This window comes from Saccoglossus kowalevskii, chromosome 6, assembly GCF_978046115.1.
Source record: "Saccoglossus kowalevskii chromosome 6, keSacKowa6.1, whole genome shotgun sequence".
NCBI classification, from domain to species: Eukaryota; Metazoa; Hemichordata; class Enteropneusta; family Harrimaniidae; genus Saccoglossus; species Saccoglossus kowalevskii.
The window spans coordinates 14,743,232-14,759,896 of NC_140646.1; the positions used below are offsets into that span (position 1 = coordinate 14,743,232).

General features: G+C 37.8%; 2 protein-coding genes across 5 annotated transcripts; one reads left to right on the top strand and one right to left on the bottom strand.

The window, feature by feature from the left end:
• Positions 1–2,210: 2,210 nt before the first annotated feature.
• Positions 2,211–5,753, bottom strand: LOC100378745 (tubulin beta chain-like). 4 transcript variants are annotated; one of them, XM_085500750.1, is made up of 4 exons: positions 5,720–5,753; positions 4,221–4,331; positions 3,943–4,058; positions 2,211–3,287 (listed from the first exon to the last, which is right to left on the bottom strand). In XM_085500750.1, exons 1-4 carry the CDS (start codon positions 5,751–5,753, stop codon positions 2,337–2,339), a joined length of 1,212 nt encoding a protein of 403 aa, XP_085356876.1. In that variant the 3' UTR covers positions 2,211–2,336. The 4 variants fall into 4 exon arrangements, with proteins under 4 accessions (XP_085356876.1, XP_085356875.1, XP_002741272.1 ...); XM_085500749.1 differs by lacking the exon at positions 4,221–4,331 and adding an exon at positions 4,332–4,440 and having other exon boundaries at positions 5,697–5,753; XM_002741226.3 differs by having other exon boundaries at positions 4,221–4,440; positions 5,697–5,753.
• A 7,159-nt stretch (positions 5,754–12,912) lies between these two features.
• Positions 12,913–14,325, top strand: LOC100377850 (beta-1,4 N-acetylgalactosaminyltransferase 2-like). The gene has a single exon (XM_002741220.1). It carries the CDS (start codon positions 12,913–12,915, stop codon positions 14,323–14,325), a length of 1,413 nt encoding a protein of 470 aa, XP_002741266.1.
• The last annotated feature ends 2,340 nt before the right edge of the window (positions 14,326–16,665 follow it).

The following is a 16,665-nucleotide window of genomic DNA, read 5'->3' on the forward strand; positions in this document are numbered from 1 at the left end:
ATTCAGCATCATCTCATCATCTTGTGCTCGTGCAACAGAAGCATTACTTTTGTCAGCTGTTAGAGTGAATATTAAACTTGCTCTAAAGTCTGGTTTTTTGTTGGAAAATAAACAATATGATGAAATTAGCAAAAATGGACAATGAACTCATTGTAGCCTATTCTTTTCAATGCCAACTCAATGATAGTTACCGGTCACTGGTATAGTGGTTGTTGCATCAGATTCATGATCAGTAGACCCAAATTCAAATCCTACCTCAGGCTGAACACCAAAAAGGGTCAATCCCTATCCTGGGTGAGTGTGCCACAGACTATAAAAAGGCCAATTCCACTTGCCCAGATTCATTAACTAATGAATGCGACTCTGGGGGAACCTTGGTTAAGGTCTGCAGGTGCTTGTGGTTGACCAAGCCTGGTTGGCACAAGGATAGTGCATTATTAAAATTGCTATTTGATAGATGGCTGCACAGCCCTGTCATGTAGTCCCAAACATTAATATGACTTCTGTGGCAAAAATGCACTATGTCTCAGCACCAGCACTTGAAATTTGCACATACAAATAGTGACATTCAATGTCCGGGTACAAAAACATTAATTTAATCAAAGAAAGTTTAGAAAGAACTCCCGTGTGCTGAGAGTATTGAAGACACATTAAAAATTAATTCAAAATTACTTGTACTTGAGATATTGCTGGAATAGCTGAAAACTAATTATGTAAATCAGGTAACTGATATGAACAGATTTAAGTGTAAAACTAATAAGGTCTGCACAATGTACCAAGTTTCATTGAAATGTAATTAGAACCCAACAAATATTAATTATTATGCTAATTAGAGAGTTAATATGAACAGATTTTAACCCAAAATTAATCAGGCTGTCTATTGTCCTAGAGCATTTATGTACCAAGTTTTATTCAAATGTGACGATCAATACTTGAGATATCAGTATTAATTATGTTAATTAAGTGATTAAGAAGCATACATATTTACCAAAAACTAATATGGTGTATAGTCCTAGGTTCATTGAAATGTGATGGGTACTCTTTAAAAGTTTCATTGAAATCCAATGAGTGGTTTGTAGACATCAGTGCAACAGCCATAGAACAGCAAAATTAACTAATTATGCAAATTAGGTAATTAATAGGCACAATTATTTATCCCAAAATTAATCAGGTCTCTGCAGTCCTAGAAAATGTCGCAAGTCTCATTGAAATGTGATGATTAGTACTTGAGATATCAGGTGAAAAGCTGAAAATTAACTAATTATGCTAATAAGGTGAGTAATATGCACAAATATTTACCCAAAAACTAATTAGGTCTCTGCACAGTCCTCAAGTAACTATGTACCAAGTTTCATTGAAATGTGATCATTACTACTCGAAATATCAAAAGCTGAAAATTAATTAATTATGCAAATTAGGTAATTAATATATACTGATATTACCCTAAACACTACCAGGTCTGTGTAGTGTCATATGACATCTATGTACCAAGTTTTATTGAAATGTTATGATTAGTACTTGAGATATCAGTGGAAAAGCCGAAAATTTATTAATCATTATGTAAATTAGGTAATTAATAATATTAACAGATTTTTACCCAAAACTAATTAAATCTGCGCATTAGTTCAGAGCATCCATGTGCCAAGTTTCATTGAAATCCAATGAGTGGTTCTTCAAATATCAGTGGAACAGTCATGGAACAGCTTGAAATCAGTTAATTATCATTCAAATTAGATAATTAATATTCATTTTTACCCAAAACTTGAGTCATTCCATTTGATCAAGTATACTGACTGGTGGCTATTTTGTTTCCTCAAAATTGCTAAATTATAAGACTGCACCTTAGAGATACATTCATTCACAATCATGCATATTGGCAGCCATTTTTTGTTTAAATTCATGTCCATGCTGATTATAAATATTGCCTAAATTCACTTGAAAGGTTGCATACAAGTACTATACTCTTAGGTAAACCATAGGTTGTGTTATTTTGTGTCAAATTTGTTGAATTGAACCATTTTGTCTAAAATCCTGAAGAAATGGCAGCTTCCTAAACGTTTTCGGAGATGAACGGGGCAATTTCATTTTTTGTCAAAAAAGCCCAACTCGTAAGAGTAATCGCATCCAAGGCCTTTGGATGTGTAGAACTCTATTAATACCCATTTCATCTTCGAACTCTGTGCATTAATGTGTATCCAGACAGACAAATATTGAATGGATGATCTTTATTTCATTAATAACATTATCTCAAATACAAAAAAACTTGGCTATCACTGAATGATCTTAAAACTGTTTTGTTATTCTGAACCTTGCATGACGTATTTGTGACAATGTATTTATGCGGCTTCTTCATCGTCTCCTTCTTCTTCATCAAATTCACCCTCTTCTTCAGCTGTTGCATCTTGGTACTGTTGGTATTCAGATACCAAGTCATTCATGTTGGATTCAGCTTCAGTAAATTCCATTTCATCCATACCTTCACCAGTGTACCAATGCAAGAAAGCTTTACGACGGAACATAGCAGTGAACTGTTCGGATACACGCTTGAAAAGTTCTTGGATAGCAGTGCTGTTACCAATAAAGGTTACGGACATCTTAAGGCCACGAGGTGGTATATCACAAACAGCAGTCTTCACGTTGTTAGGAATCCATTCAACGAAGTAACTACTGTTTTTGTTCTGGACATTCAACATTTGTTCGTCAACTTCTTTCATGGACATACGGCCACGGAAGATTGCAGCCACTGTCAGATAACGACCATGACGTGGATCGCAGGCAGCCATCATGTTCTTGGCATCAAACATTTGTTGGGTTAATTCTGGCACAGTAAGGGCACGGTATTGCTGGCTACCACGGCTGGTCAATGGAGCAAAACCAGGCATGAAGAAGTGGAGACGTGGGAATGGTACCATGTTGACAGCCAATTTACGAAGATCAGCGTTCAACTGACCAGGAAATCGCAAACAGGTAGTAACACCACTCATGGTTGCAGATACCAAATGATTTAAGTCACCATAGGTAGGAGTTGTAAGTTTCAGGGTACGGAAACAAATGTCATAGAGTGCTTCATTGTCAATGCAATAGGTTTCATCTGTATTTTCAACAAGTTGATGAACTGAGAGGGTGGCGTTGTATGGTTCAACAACAGTGTCCGATACTTTTGGTGATGGAACAACACTGAATGTATTCATGATACGATCTGGATATTCTTCACGAATCTTGCTGATAAGGAGAGTACCCATACCTGAGCCAGTGCCACCACCAAGGGAGTGGGTAAGTTGGAATCCCTGAATGTAAACAAAATTAAAGTTTAACAACATAATGCTCTTCAACTTTTCATCAGTAAAGTCCACCATCTTGATTTTCTCACAAAGAATTCTCGGCAAATTCATGACATCATAGCCACTATTGTGAAATATTGAGAAAATGAATTTTTATATATAACTTCTAAAAGTAGGACTTCAAATTAGTTGAACGTTTAGAACATGATAATATCCCAGTGTTAATCACACAGATGAAATGGTTGTTATGACAACTGAACTGAAAATATAAATTTTTGGCATTTTTCTACCAAATGCCTGATCTTCATATATTTTATACAACTTATCGAAGAGAGTAGCTCATACAGATTATACAGATTAACCTGTTGACTGCTAAAAGGAGATAAATAAAAGTGTCGTTCATTAAATTTTTTGTGATTGTGATGTCTTACCTAAAATCACTTGCTAAAAACTCAAAATGGTAGACTAATTAAAAAGTTGAATATGTATAGAACAAAAATTGATAAATTGTGCATGCTCCTGCATTTGTGGAGCTCTTTCATCTGACAGTATCATGCAGTTAGCCTAAACTTTAAATTAATACAAACTGGAAAGTAAAACTCCAATGAAAGTTAATATAATTATCAATGCAATGAGGAAAAGAGAAACCTAAAATACAAACCTGGAGGCAGTCGCAGCTCTCTGCTTCTTTTCTAACAACATCCAAAACAGAATCAACAAGTTCAGCACCTTCTGTGTAATGTCCTTTTGCCCAGTTGTTTCCAGCACCACTCTGACCTGCAAAATGGAGGGAATCAACTTTAAGCTACTCGTTCACCTTTCTTGTCTGTAAGTATGAATCTCAAAAAAAAACGTGCTGTTCACTACTGCAATTCAAAATGCAACTTAAATGACAGCAAACAAATCATTATAATTAGTATACTATCACATATGACTTACCAAACACAAAATTGTCTGGTCTAAAGATCTGTCCAAAGGGGCCTGATCTCACAGAGTCCATGGTACCAGGTTCAAGATCGACCAATATTGCACGAGGAACATATTTTCCACCTGTGGCCTCATTGTAGTATACATTGATTCTTTCTAACTGCAAGTCTGAATCACCATGATAGGTACCAGTTGGGTCAATGCCATGTTCGTCTGAAATTACTTCCCAGAACTAAAAAAAGAAAAAAAACATATATTGTATGATAATTTGCATCATCTGTGGCGATGAACAGTGACATGTATTATATTTGACTATCAATACCTACTCTTGGATATCACTGAAATGAATCACAGAAAAATTGCAATAGTTTTTGGCTTTTACATGTGAAATGGATGACTGCTCTAAAATTAAGTGGCAGACAGTAACCAAAACCTACTAGTATGGCGAACCAATTCATTCTGAATTATATTTTCCTGATTAAATCAAAATTGCTGGCTCCAGAAGTGTGGACAAATAACGTGGTAATGTAAATTTGAAATAATCACCAAAATGTGACTTTTGAAATTAAAATGGCATCACATCTGATTATAGATAAATACATCTTTGAAATTTGGCAAACACTTATTCAGAATATGAGAATTGCCAAAAAAAATTTGCTCTTTAATTGGCAATGTAGAACATTATCCATTAAATATACAATATATTCGAATACACACACAAACAAAACAATTTTCCTAAACGACTTACATTTCCCATCTTTAAAACTAAACTTGGTTCACGTACTGGGCGCGGGAGCCTGCGCGTGCTCAGTGACTGGCTGGCAAGAACGTCATTCACACTCAAAGTTAAAATAGCGACCTTGTTTACTGATGTCTTTATTAAATAATATACATTTATGTGTCTGTTTAACAACTTACAAGTAACGTTGTCATAGCAGATCGAAGGGCACAGTGCTGATAAATGAGCGGAATTTGTTATCGCATATTCGCAAACTGGTTGGCAAAAATGTAAACATATGACGTCACATAACGACGGTGGTCCATAAAAATATTTTTTGCACATATTAATATTTGAGGAAAGTGCATTCGACTATTCAACTAAACTTAGAAATTTATATGATCAGAGATGAAGATGCTTCCAAAATTATTAACTTTTGTTTTCCGGTGAGACTACGAACAATGTATACTAGTATGTTGTTGTCTGTCACCTTGAAAGCGGCAAAATGTCAACACACATCATATTTCACATAAAACAAATTATAAAGCAATAATAAAATAAATTTGTTATATTCTTTCTGTGCCGCAAAAACAGAAGCTTTGAATTCATTTTATTCCTGCATAATTTTGTTGACGCATCCGCGTTATTTTTAGGCGCGAGAAATGCGACAAAGCTTTTGCACTGACAAGAATATGAGGCGCCTTCACTTTCGGTTTTTTTCATAAACTTTGTTCAAAATAATATTGCAACTGTTTCAAACGCTCACTCACCTTAGCTCCAATTTGATTACCACACTGGCCAGCTTGGATATGGACGATTTCACGCATTTTTGAAGAATAAATATGAAACACGCACAAAACACTAACTTGCCTAACGGTTGCACAGAATATTCTAGTTCTCGTCTGCTACGAACTGAATTTGAATTTGCCATGTTGCTCAATAACATTCCGCACAATATAGTTCGAACTATGTGGACGTTTTTTTAGAAGTGTTTTGCATCCGTCAAAAAGACGGGTTATCTTTTTTTATCCAGTTAGTTTATTGTAAGTTTGGGAAATTGTATATTCAAAATAATTGCGTTTTATTGTCGTATTAACTTGCCCAGTTACGCGAATTGATTGATATCGCGTTATACGTGACACGGCTGTGCGCCTGATGACATCTAACAACGGAATGCGTCGGCGCCGTTGCCTCGGGCGCCCCTCGCGAGTGATGTGGTCTTAGTGGCCCATGGCGACGCAAAGGCTCACGGAGAAAGTCGCATACGCGCGCGAAAATTTATTGTTGTCTTTCAACAAGACACTTAGCGATGGGCGTTTTTCGCGGTCAGTGATAATCACCAAAATATTTGTTCACAACTCTATAGACCTTTGGCTTAGCAATTAATTCCCGCCACCAATTAGGCACAGTGTAACAGTATTTTTACTAATTTTTAACAAATCCAAAAATACCCATCAAATTTTTGTAAGAAAACATCGCCTATATGGCTTTCGTACAAAAAAATAAATCCACTTGTTGTTTAATAGGTATGTTATTTCCACCTTGCAGTATTGTATCTGCTACGATTGTAATGTGAATTTCGTTCATTAATGCTGTCTGGTGTATCTGCGGGCATACTTGTGACTCTCGCAGGGGCGGTTATAGAATTCTGGAATAGGGGGGCCGATAAGTTGGCCGAAAAATAGGGGGGCACGGCCCCCTCGGCCCCTCTAAATCCTCCCCTGTCTCGAGTCCCATGTTGACTATGCCCTGGTCCGTTTACTTACTTGTCAATATATGACTGGCATATACAAAATGGCGACCAAAAACAGTCAGGTAAGTAAAAATAGAAAGTCAGTTGCCAGTATCAAGGGAACCACAGGAATCAGGCAGCAGTCTGTCCGTCGGCCGTTGCTGTCAACAACAGCGATACGATTTCACTATCCCGGGCGCTGGATGTTGTAATGTTCCGCCCGCCCTTTAGGATAATGCTACCGGGCGTGCGGAACATTACAACCTCTAGTGCCTGGGGTACGATTTCACACACAGAACCACAAATGTTGAAATATTACATCAAAATGAATAATTTGACTAAATACAGCTATCTTCAGTATCCTGGACAGCTTTCGAATCATCGATTGCCATGAATGATGTAACCGGTGTTTGCACCTGTGGAGTGTATTCTGTCATTGCCAAGAAAAACGCTCAAGCGAATGTTGTTTAGTTCCGAGTGTGCGTTTTTACGTACAGTGCTGGAACATTGCTACAATCAAAGACGTAATTAAAAAGAAGTCCACTCTGGGCTAGTACCATTGTCAAATTTGGGAGAGTTGAGGACATGAGACGTTCCAATAAATAATTTTAAACAAAATCGATTGACATATCAAAATTCTTTATTGGATGAAAATGTGTTGTCAATTCACCGAAAAAAACAACGTTGCTATGTTTCTAGACACACAACTAATTAACTCGAAACAAATGAAACCGACCCATACAAAGTACCTGCGTCATTGGAAATCGAGTCTTATCGCCCTTCCGAGCGTCGAGGTCAAAAATGACCGATTTTCGCCCTATCTTCTATGATTTTTTGATAATATCATTAATTCAGTCATGGAAGGTAGAACTTCATCCTCCCATGATTCAGTCCAGCGGTTAGATTGGTTATTTATTAGAGACGTCCGGGAGCCCAAATTTGCGATGTGTATCACTCCGGAGACGAAAAATCACTGATAATTGCCAAGGGGACGAGGGACTGCATTTCCAAAACATATTCTATATATAGGGTATATAACTTTTTCGTCGTTAACATTTTCCCCAAATTTTCCTCGGCACTGCATGTGTGCAGGGCGGTAAAAAGTTACTGCTAAAAAGTGCCCCATATGCCTCCAGTTGTGACGTCGCATGTCTTATTGTAATCGAAGAAACGAAACGAAACGGGATAACACACATAATGAAAATTAAACTGTAATCAGTGAAAATGGGTTTTATACGCACAGTATTTACAAAATATTTGCCGAAAATAATATTTAATACGTAAATGATTCGTTTCGCTAATTACAGATAATTAAAAATCTGTAATCAGCGAAACAACTTACACGTAAAATATTCGCAACTGTCCGACGAAACTTGACCAGTATATTTAACAACATAAAACATTTGCCGAAACTAACAATATTTAATCAGTAATTACAGATAATCAGAAATCTGTAATCAACAAGGGTGTCTAACAAAACTAATATTGATAATAATATAATATAATATTGACTTCCTTGTTGTTGGAATCACTCAGGAATAATATTATCTCCCTTGTTGTTAGGACCACTCAGGGATAATCTTATCTCCCTTGTTGTTGAGACCACGCAGGGATAATATTATCTCCCTTGTTGTTGAGACCACGCAGGGATAATATTATCTCCCTTGTTGTTAGGACCACTCGGGGATAATATTATCTCCCTTGTTGTTTGGACCACTCAGGGATAATATTATCTCCCTTGTTGTTGAGACCACGCAGGGATAATATTATCTCCCTTGTTGTTAGGACCACTCGGGGATAATATTATCTCCCTTGTTGTTGAGACCACGCAGGGATAATATTATCTCCCTTGTCGTTGGGACCACTCAGGGATAATAATATATCCCTTGTTGTTTGGACCACTCAGTGATAATATTATCTCCCTTGTTATTGAAACCACTAAGCGAGAACATTATCTCCCTTGTTTTTGGAACCACTGACGGATAATATTATCTCTCTTGTTGTTGTTGGAACCACTCAGCGATATTATTATCTCCTTCGTTGTTAGGACCACTCTGGGATAATATTATCTCCCTTGTTGTTGGAAACACTCAGGGATAATATTATCCTCCTTGTTGTTGGGACCACTAAAGGATAATATTATCTCCCTTGTTGTTGGGACCACTCAGCGATAATATTATCTCCTTCGTTGTTAGGACCACTCAGCGATAATATTATCTCCCTTGTTATTGGAACCACTGACAGATAATATTATCTCCCTTGCTGTTGGGACCACTCACGGCTAATATTATCTCCCTTGTTGTTGGGACAACTCAGAAATAATATTATCTCCTTTGTTGTTGGGACCACTCAGCGATAATATTATCTTCCTTGTTATTGGAACCACTCTGGGATAATATTATTTTCTTTGTTGTTGTTGGGACCACTCAGGGATAATATTATCTTCTTTGTTGTTGGAACCAATCTGGGATAATGTTATCTTCTTTGTTGTTGGGAACACTCAGGGATAATATTATCTTCTTTGTTGTTGGGACTACTCAGGGATAATGTCACTCTCTTGTTGTTGGGACTACTCAGAGATCATATTATCTCCCTTGTTGTTGGGACCACTCAGGGATAATGTCACTCTCTTGTTGTTGGGACTACTCAGAGATAATATTATCATCCTTGTTATTGGGACCACTCATGGATAATATTATCTCCCTTGTTGTTGGGACCACTCGGGGATAATATTATCTCCCTTGTTGTTGGGCCACTCAGGGATAATATTATCTCCCTTGTTATTGGAACCACTCAGGGATAATATTATCTCCCTTGTTATTGGAACCACTCAGGGATAATAATATCTCCTTTGTTGTTGGGACCACTCGGGGATAATATTATCTCCCTTGTTGTTAGGACCACTCAGGGATAATCTTATCTCCCTTGTTGTTGAGACCACGCAGGGATAATATTATCTCCCTTGTCGTTGGGACCACTCAGGGATAATAATATCTCCCTTGTTGTTTGGACCACTCAGTGATAATATTATCTCCCTTGTTATTGAAACCACTAAGCGAGAACATTATCTCCCTTGTTTTTGGAACCACTGACGGATAATATTATCTCTCTTGTTGTTGTTGGAACCACTCAGCGATATTATTATCTCCTTCGTTGTTAGGACCACTCAGCGATAATATTATCTCCCTTGTTGTTGGAAACACTCAGGGATAATATTATCCTCCTTGTTGTTGGGACCACTAAAGGATAATATTATCTCCCTTGTTGTTGGGACCACTCAGCGATAATATTATCTCCTTTGTTGTTAGGACCACTCAGCGATAATATTATCTCTCTTGTTATTGGAACCACTGACGGATAATATTATCTCCCTTGTTGTTAGGACCACTCAGGGATAATCTTATCTCCCTTGTTGTTGAGACCACGCAGGGATAATATTATCTCCTTTGTTGTTGGGACCACTAAGCGAGAACATTATCTCCCTTGTTTTTAGAACCACTGACGGATAATATTATCGCTCTTGTTGTTGGAACCACTCAGCGATAATATTATCTCCTTCATTGTTAGGACCACTCAGCGATAATATTATCTCCCTTGTTGTTGGAAACACTCAGGGATAATATTATCCCCCTTGTTGCTGGGACCACTAAAGGATAATATTATCTCCCTTGTTGTTGGGACCACTCAGCGATAATATTATCTCCTTCGTTGTTAGAACCACTCAGCGATAATATTATCTCCCTTGTTATTGGAACCACTGACGAATAATATTATCTCCCTTGTTGTTGGAACCACTCACGGATAATATTATCTCCCTTGTTGTTGAGACAACTCAGAAATAATATTATCTTCCTTGTTATTGGAACCACTCTGGGATAATATTATCTTCTTTGTTGTTGTTGGGGCCACTCAGGGATAATATTTTCTTCTTTGTTGTTGGGACCACTCAGGGATAATATTATCTTCTTTGTTGTTGGGACTACTCAGGGATAATATTATCTTCTTTGTTGTTGGGACCACTCAGGGATAATATTATCTTCTTTGTTGTTGGGGCCACTCAGGGATAATATTATCTTCTTTGTTGTTGGGACCACTCAGGGATAATATTATCTTCTTTGTTGTTGGAACCACTCTGGGATAATATTATCTTCTTTGTTGTTGGGACCACTCAGGGATAATATTATCTTCTTTGTTGTTGGAACCACTCTGGGATAATATTATCTTCTTTGTTGTTGGGACCACTCAGGGATAATATTATCTTCTTTGTTGTTGGAACCACTCTGGGATAATATTATCTTCTTTGTTGCTGGGACCACTCAGGGATAATATTATCTTCTTTGTTGTTGGGACTACTCAGGGATAATGTCACTCTCTTGTTGTTGGGACTACTCAGAGATCATATTATCTTCCTTGTTATTGGAACCACTCTGGGATAATATTATCTCCCTTGTTGTTGGGACTACTCAGGGATAATGTCACTCTCTTGTTGTTGGGACTACTCAGAGATCATAATATCTCCCTTGTTGTTGGAACCACTCAGGGATAATGTCACTCTCTTGTTGTTGGGACCACTCAGGGATAATATTATCTCCCTTGTTGTTGGACCACTCAGGGATAATATATTCTCCCTTGTTATTGGAACCACTCAGGGATAACATTATCTTCCTTGTTATTGGAACCACTCAGGGATAATATTATCTCCCTTGTTGTTGGGACCACTCAGGGATTATAGCACTGACTTGGGCAAACATATCTTTTGGCTCGGATCCGAAACTTGACTCGTCACGAGCCGAAATCTCAAGCGTGAACGCCACTATCGTTGCCACTTTACGCCTAGTAAGTATTTCAGTTATAAAAGTTGAAATCGACTATAATTATCGGTCAGTTGCAGGAAAAATAATTTTCCATTGTATATATACCCTTTGGTACCCTAGACCAATGAGGTCGTATAAAAACCACGGGACACATACTAGTAGCTAGTTCTGAATACTAGTACTTTTTAAAATTTGCATGTCCACAAAAACCGAAAACTGGGTACAGTTTATGGTTTACACGCAGTCTCTTGTTTGTTTGTTTTTAATAGACCATATATTAAATGATGTTTTGGAGAGCATGAATATCCAAAAAAAAAAAAATGTTAACGAAATAAATTCATTATCTGTAGGACTGAAATCGACTATGTATTCATTTGCATTTGGCACTTATGAGCAACAGGTTGTGTTTTACAATGATATTTTTCTCTGACGCATCCACCCCCTTACTGTTTTTTCTTAAAGTAATTTTGCGGCATATCACTGAAAATGAACACATCAATGATACAAAGAGGCAACTACAGCATGTCGTAATTAGAGCCAATACCCGATATAAAATTACAAATCACATAATTGATATCGATAGATCAGATTATTCACGGCACTATAAAATAAGATTCTTTTGTGTGTTACAGTGATGTATTTTAAGAAACTTTTCCTAATATTATTTGTGGTGAAAGCGTTGTAATGCTGAAAAAATGGCCAGTATCCACTGAAATACAGCCATCATTTTCTTGAAAATCAGACTGGTGACCTCAAATTTTTAAAAAGTCAATATCCTTATAAGAATATACTTTGTGTATCGGCAATTATGAGTAGGCTTCTTCCGTACATTGTAGAATTATCGACATGTAATTGGATAACTGGTTTATTTCAGAATCCCTTGCCTGCGTTTACTGGGAGAATTTGTTCTCGATCGTCGTCTAGCCAGTTTGCTGGGAGAGAACTGTTTCTTGTTGACTGCACTCGTCCACTAGTAAGCGGGTTTGTTTTTCAGAAAAGGGTTGCTCTCGATCACGTGACCTAAGTGGGGAGTGCAACTGTCTCTATTAATTATTGAAGGCTCTGTACTTTGCATATATGCATTGTATCGTGTTTACACATTCGTTTTATCGGAGGTTATGACATAAACATGAGCGCAACATGCGTACATATATGAAATGGGTTATGTTGTCTGGCTAGTATAAATTTAACTTTAAAAGTCAACCAATCACAATGACGCATTTGCAGAAGTGATATACATTTTGTAATATATTATTCCCTTGGATGATGTGGCAGGCAACGGCGTGCACCAATACACACTTTACTCTACTGTAAGCGCGCAAAATGTTGGCAGTTTCGATGTCAAAACTGATATTCACTCGTTCCACAGTGAAACTGGTGTTTATTTGTCTTACCTTAATCGGCGTATTTTCACTCCTGCTCAACATACGTAAATGTTACATGAGTTTAATTATCGCCAGGCAAACAGGTGAACACATTGACCCGGGGTTTTCTAAGAAGGAGTCTGACTTTGGTGAATTCAGAAAGGATGTGACCGTGCTCCCGCCAGGACCATGTGTATGTGGAAAAAGTTCATATGGTCCTTTGGAGGCAGACCGAAAACGACGGCGAGATAGAGAAGTAATGGAGTGGCAACGTTATCACAAAACTGAGACGGAACCATTGTCGTTATGTTATGCTATGACCCCGATACAGTATATGGGGAGCGGGATTACCTTAGAACCATTAGCTACCACGCGTTTGATCGGGTTGTCTGTCCATCCCAACGTGGTCGAATACTTGGAAAACAAACATATATTCGAACTGAAGCTGTCATCTGAGAAGTCTATTGGTGTACTGCACGTTCACATAACGGATGGGTCCAAATATCTTAACATCGCTGGGAATCACACGACAGTGCTCTGTATTCGTGGTATGGTCGTTGTATCATTAATCGATGAGGCTTTACGTAACATTTACTATACAAGTATATTATATGATATCAACGATCGTGACATTGTCCGTCTGCAATTCAACAACATCAGTGTGCCTATACATATCCATATTAAAAGACAGACAGTGCCATTCTTGATCGACCCTGGCCCAGGTTCTATCAGCAGAAAAGTCACCGTGGTAGTCAAGACATTTGAACGTTATAATGCGGTGACTCGATTTGTGAAAAGTGTGAATCAGTTCTATCCCGAAATGACAATCATCGTAGCTGATGATTCTGAGACGCCACAAAAGATCAATGGCTCAAATATCAAGCATTACATTATGCCGCACGCTGAGGGGGCATCGGCTGGACGGAATCTTGCTCTGAGCCAGGTCCGAACTAAGTATTTTCTGTACTGCGACGACGACTTTGTTTTCACGAACGGAACCAAATTGGAGAACTTTATTAATAAATTTGAGAACCCGAAAGTGAAATTAGACGTGATTGGTGGAACATTTGGCGACGAAAGGGGTAAATCGAAACAATCTTGTTTTGGATGCCGTACAATATTGTGGTATACAGGCGACCAAGACGGAGACTGCTTCATTCGACACGGCGGACACAAATACCACCCGATTCCAGAGTATCCTAATTGCTACATGGCCGACGCCATCACTATGTTTTTCATGGCTCGGACCGAAGCGTTTCGTAGAGGGGTGTTCGACCCAGAATACGAACGGGTCGGGCACACAGAATATTTCATCAATAGACTGGGGAAAATTCGACTAGCGAGCTGTAACGATGTTAATATTTTGCATAGCCGACTAGCTAATCCAACGTACAACAAATACCGGGGGCGGTTGGTGGATAAAGACGACCAACACAACAATGTACAACATATGCTTTTCAACATGAATCTGAAATGCTTCAGCCTGTAACTGTTCATCACTTTTAAATCAAACAAGTTTTTTTTTCATTTGCCATGAAATAAGTTTTATCACCGCTCTTAAAGCGGGAGGGTCGTCACCTGCGCACGCGCAGGAGTTGAGTCCAAAGCGATGATAGCAACACACACTAAAAACGCTTGTTTGTAAACAATGACACGCTATGGCTATCTGACGCATGCGCAGGTGACGACTCTCCCACTTTAATCTAACGCGCCCGACGTACTGAAAGATGGGTAATGGCGAGTTCTTGCGATCAGCGCCAATGTACACATACGACTCGATGGAAAGTGAAACCAGTCAATTATCCGGTTGTCAATTTTGATATGATTTTCTGATTGTGATGGTGAGAGCCGTATGTTATCTTTGGTACAGTAACAATATCCCTTATAATGCAATAAGTATCATTTGCATGACATATGTGTATCCATGACAACAGCGTATACAATATTCCTCTACAAAATGTTTAAAAAGAGAGAGAAAAAACTGAATGTATAGAACCTGTAATAGAATGAATGAAATGAATGTCAATGATTTCATTATTATTTAGTCATTATTTCACTATAATTAATTTTGATTGATCGTTTTTATATAAGGAACACGGTATTATAAAAGTGTGTCCATCTTCCACTTTATTTTCTGGACCATGGTCCACATGCCCCTTTTGTATCCCATCATAAGTGATTACTCATTCGAAACGCGGATGGCGCAACACACGCGACCTTCTCAGGCTACGTAACATACAATTAAAGTTGTATTGTCAGTAAAACTTAGCTGAAAATCCTTTAAAATTTGAGTAACTTGGCCAAAAATCAAATCCGCTTTCACGAGTTATACTAATCGTAATCAGGTGTATTGCAACGGTTATCGGTTATATGTCTTCAATGCAATGTTCCCGTCATGCATTTCTTCTCAAATTATGGTTAGTGTATGCACTTAACAACTAACCTTGGAAGTAGGTAATGTTCGATGTTCTGTGATATAACTAGTATCATCTTCTTACAACGTAAAAAAGAAGGACGTACTGGCCATACAAGAGAGACCAAAGAGTCTGGCGTATGTCTCGGGCTAATCATAATAGGAAATGTTCCATGTCTAATATCAATTCAGTGATATAGACCATTTCAATCAAACCCCGTCTGCGATTCGGTGATTTGATGACACCATAGAAGCTAACAAATCAAACGGAACAAAAACAAATGGTCGGCGATGTTCGCCTATTGGCAGGGCGGCCACCCCCGTTGCATTTGTTACAGTAAACATAGTACTTTACATGTCAAAGACTTAAAATAAGATTTTACCGACAATTTACAATGCAATTTTTAAAAAAAATCGACCTGTGTCACAAAACAATAATTATATCACTGTTGTGTCGTGTCGGAAAGACAATCTCGAATGGTCAATGTGTACACATGAAAGCTGTATAATGTTAGTTATCGGGCCATGAGTTATGGTTGTAAATATACAATACACATGTACGTGACATGTATCGTTTGATACCTTTACCATTGAACAAATTCATTAATATTCCATTTTGTAAATATTGATCCCATGTTTCGATGTATGATAACATTGATGCACGTTTTGTTATCTGCGATCCTTGTAAACATCGCTTGACCATATGGTGGAAACCATGTACTAATTGTTGGTGTTATGAATGAAACCATACTTCATTCACCTCTTTAAACAATAGATTTAGTATGAGCTATATTATAGTCAGAATTGATACCATTCTTTTTCAACATGTCTGGATAAAACGGAGTGTACATCCGTTTCCAATACACGTTGGTCGACGACTAGAAACAATGCAATACAATACAATCTATAACCCTACTAGTTTCGCTGAGCGAGTGTTATCTAGCCTCTGGCACTTGGCGAGTCTCTTGTGTCCCTGTGTATAATAGCGTTGAAGGGAGTATAACAAACCCAACGGTAACTGTAGTACGCGCGGGACAGAGACTAGAAATCGAGTTTAGTTTGGGTAGTAAATCGGGTTAAATTAATGCGATGTCGGTTACAAGTTCCTTCACGTATCGATCTCGTTCGACTGTATAATGACGTCATTGAACAGCAAGGTGTACAAAAATACAGGAAAAAATGAAATCAAATGAAATTGAATATTAATTACGTTATTCTCCCGTTGACTTATTTTTTTACAAAATGTGTATAAAAGGCGGAACTTTTAATTAAATTTCGAGTTACTTTAATGTGGACGTTCACCAAAAACAAATATGTCTATTGCCCGTAACACGAAGATTGGTTAACTGTTAATTGAACATCGAGTGGTTTTGCAAAAAATCGGCATGGTTTCTAAAATATGGGCGTGTTCATTAT

What these genes read in the sequence shown, in the direction of transcription:
- LOC100378745 (XM_085500748.1), bottom strand. Translation starts at nt 5,753, where the DNA reads ATGCGTGAAATCGTCCATATCCAAGCTGGCCAGTGTGGTAATCAAATT. An exon ending in GTAATCAAATTGGAGCTAAG is followed by an intron (nt 4,441 to 5,696) that starts GTGAGTGAGCGT and finishes TTCTTTTTTTAG; the next exon opens with TTCTGGGAAGTAATTTCAGA. An exon ending in TTGTGTTTGGTAAGTCATAT is followed by an intron (nt 4,054 to 4,209) that starts GTGATAGTATAC and finishes TTTGCAGGTCAG; the next exon opens with AGTGGTGCTGGAAACAACTG.
- LOC100377850 (XM_002741220.1), top strand. Translation starts at nt 12,913, where the DNA reads ATGAGTTTAATTATCGCCAGGCAAACAGGTGAACACATTGACCCGGGG.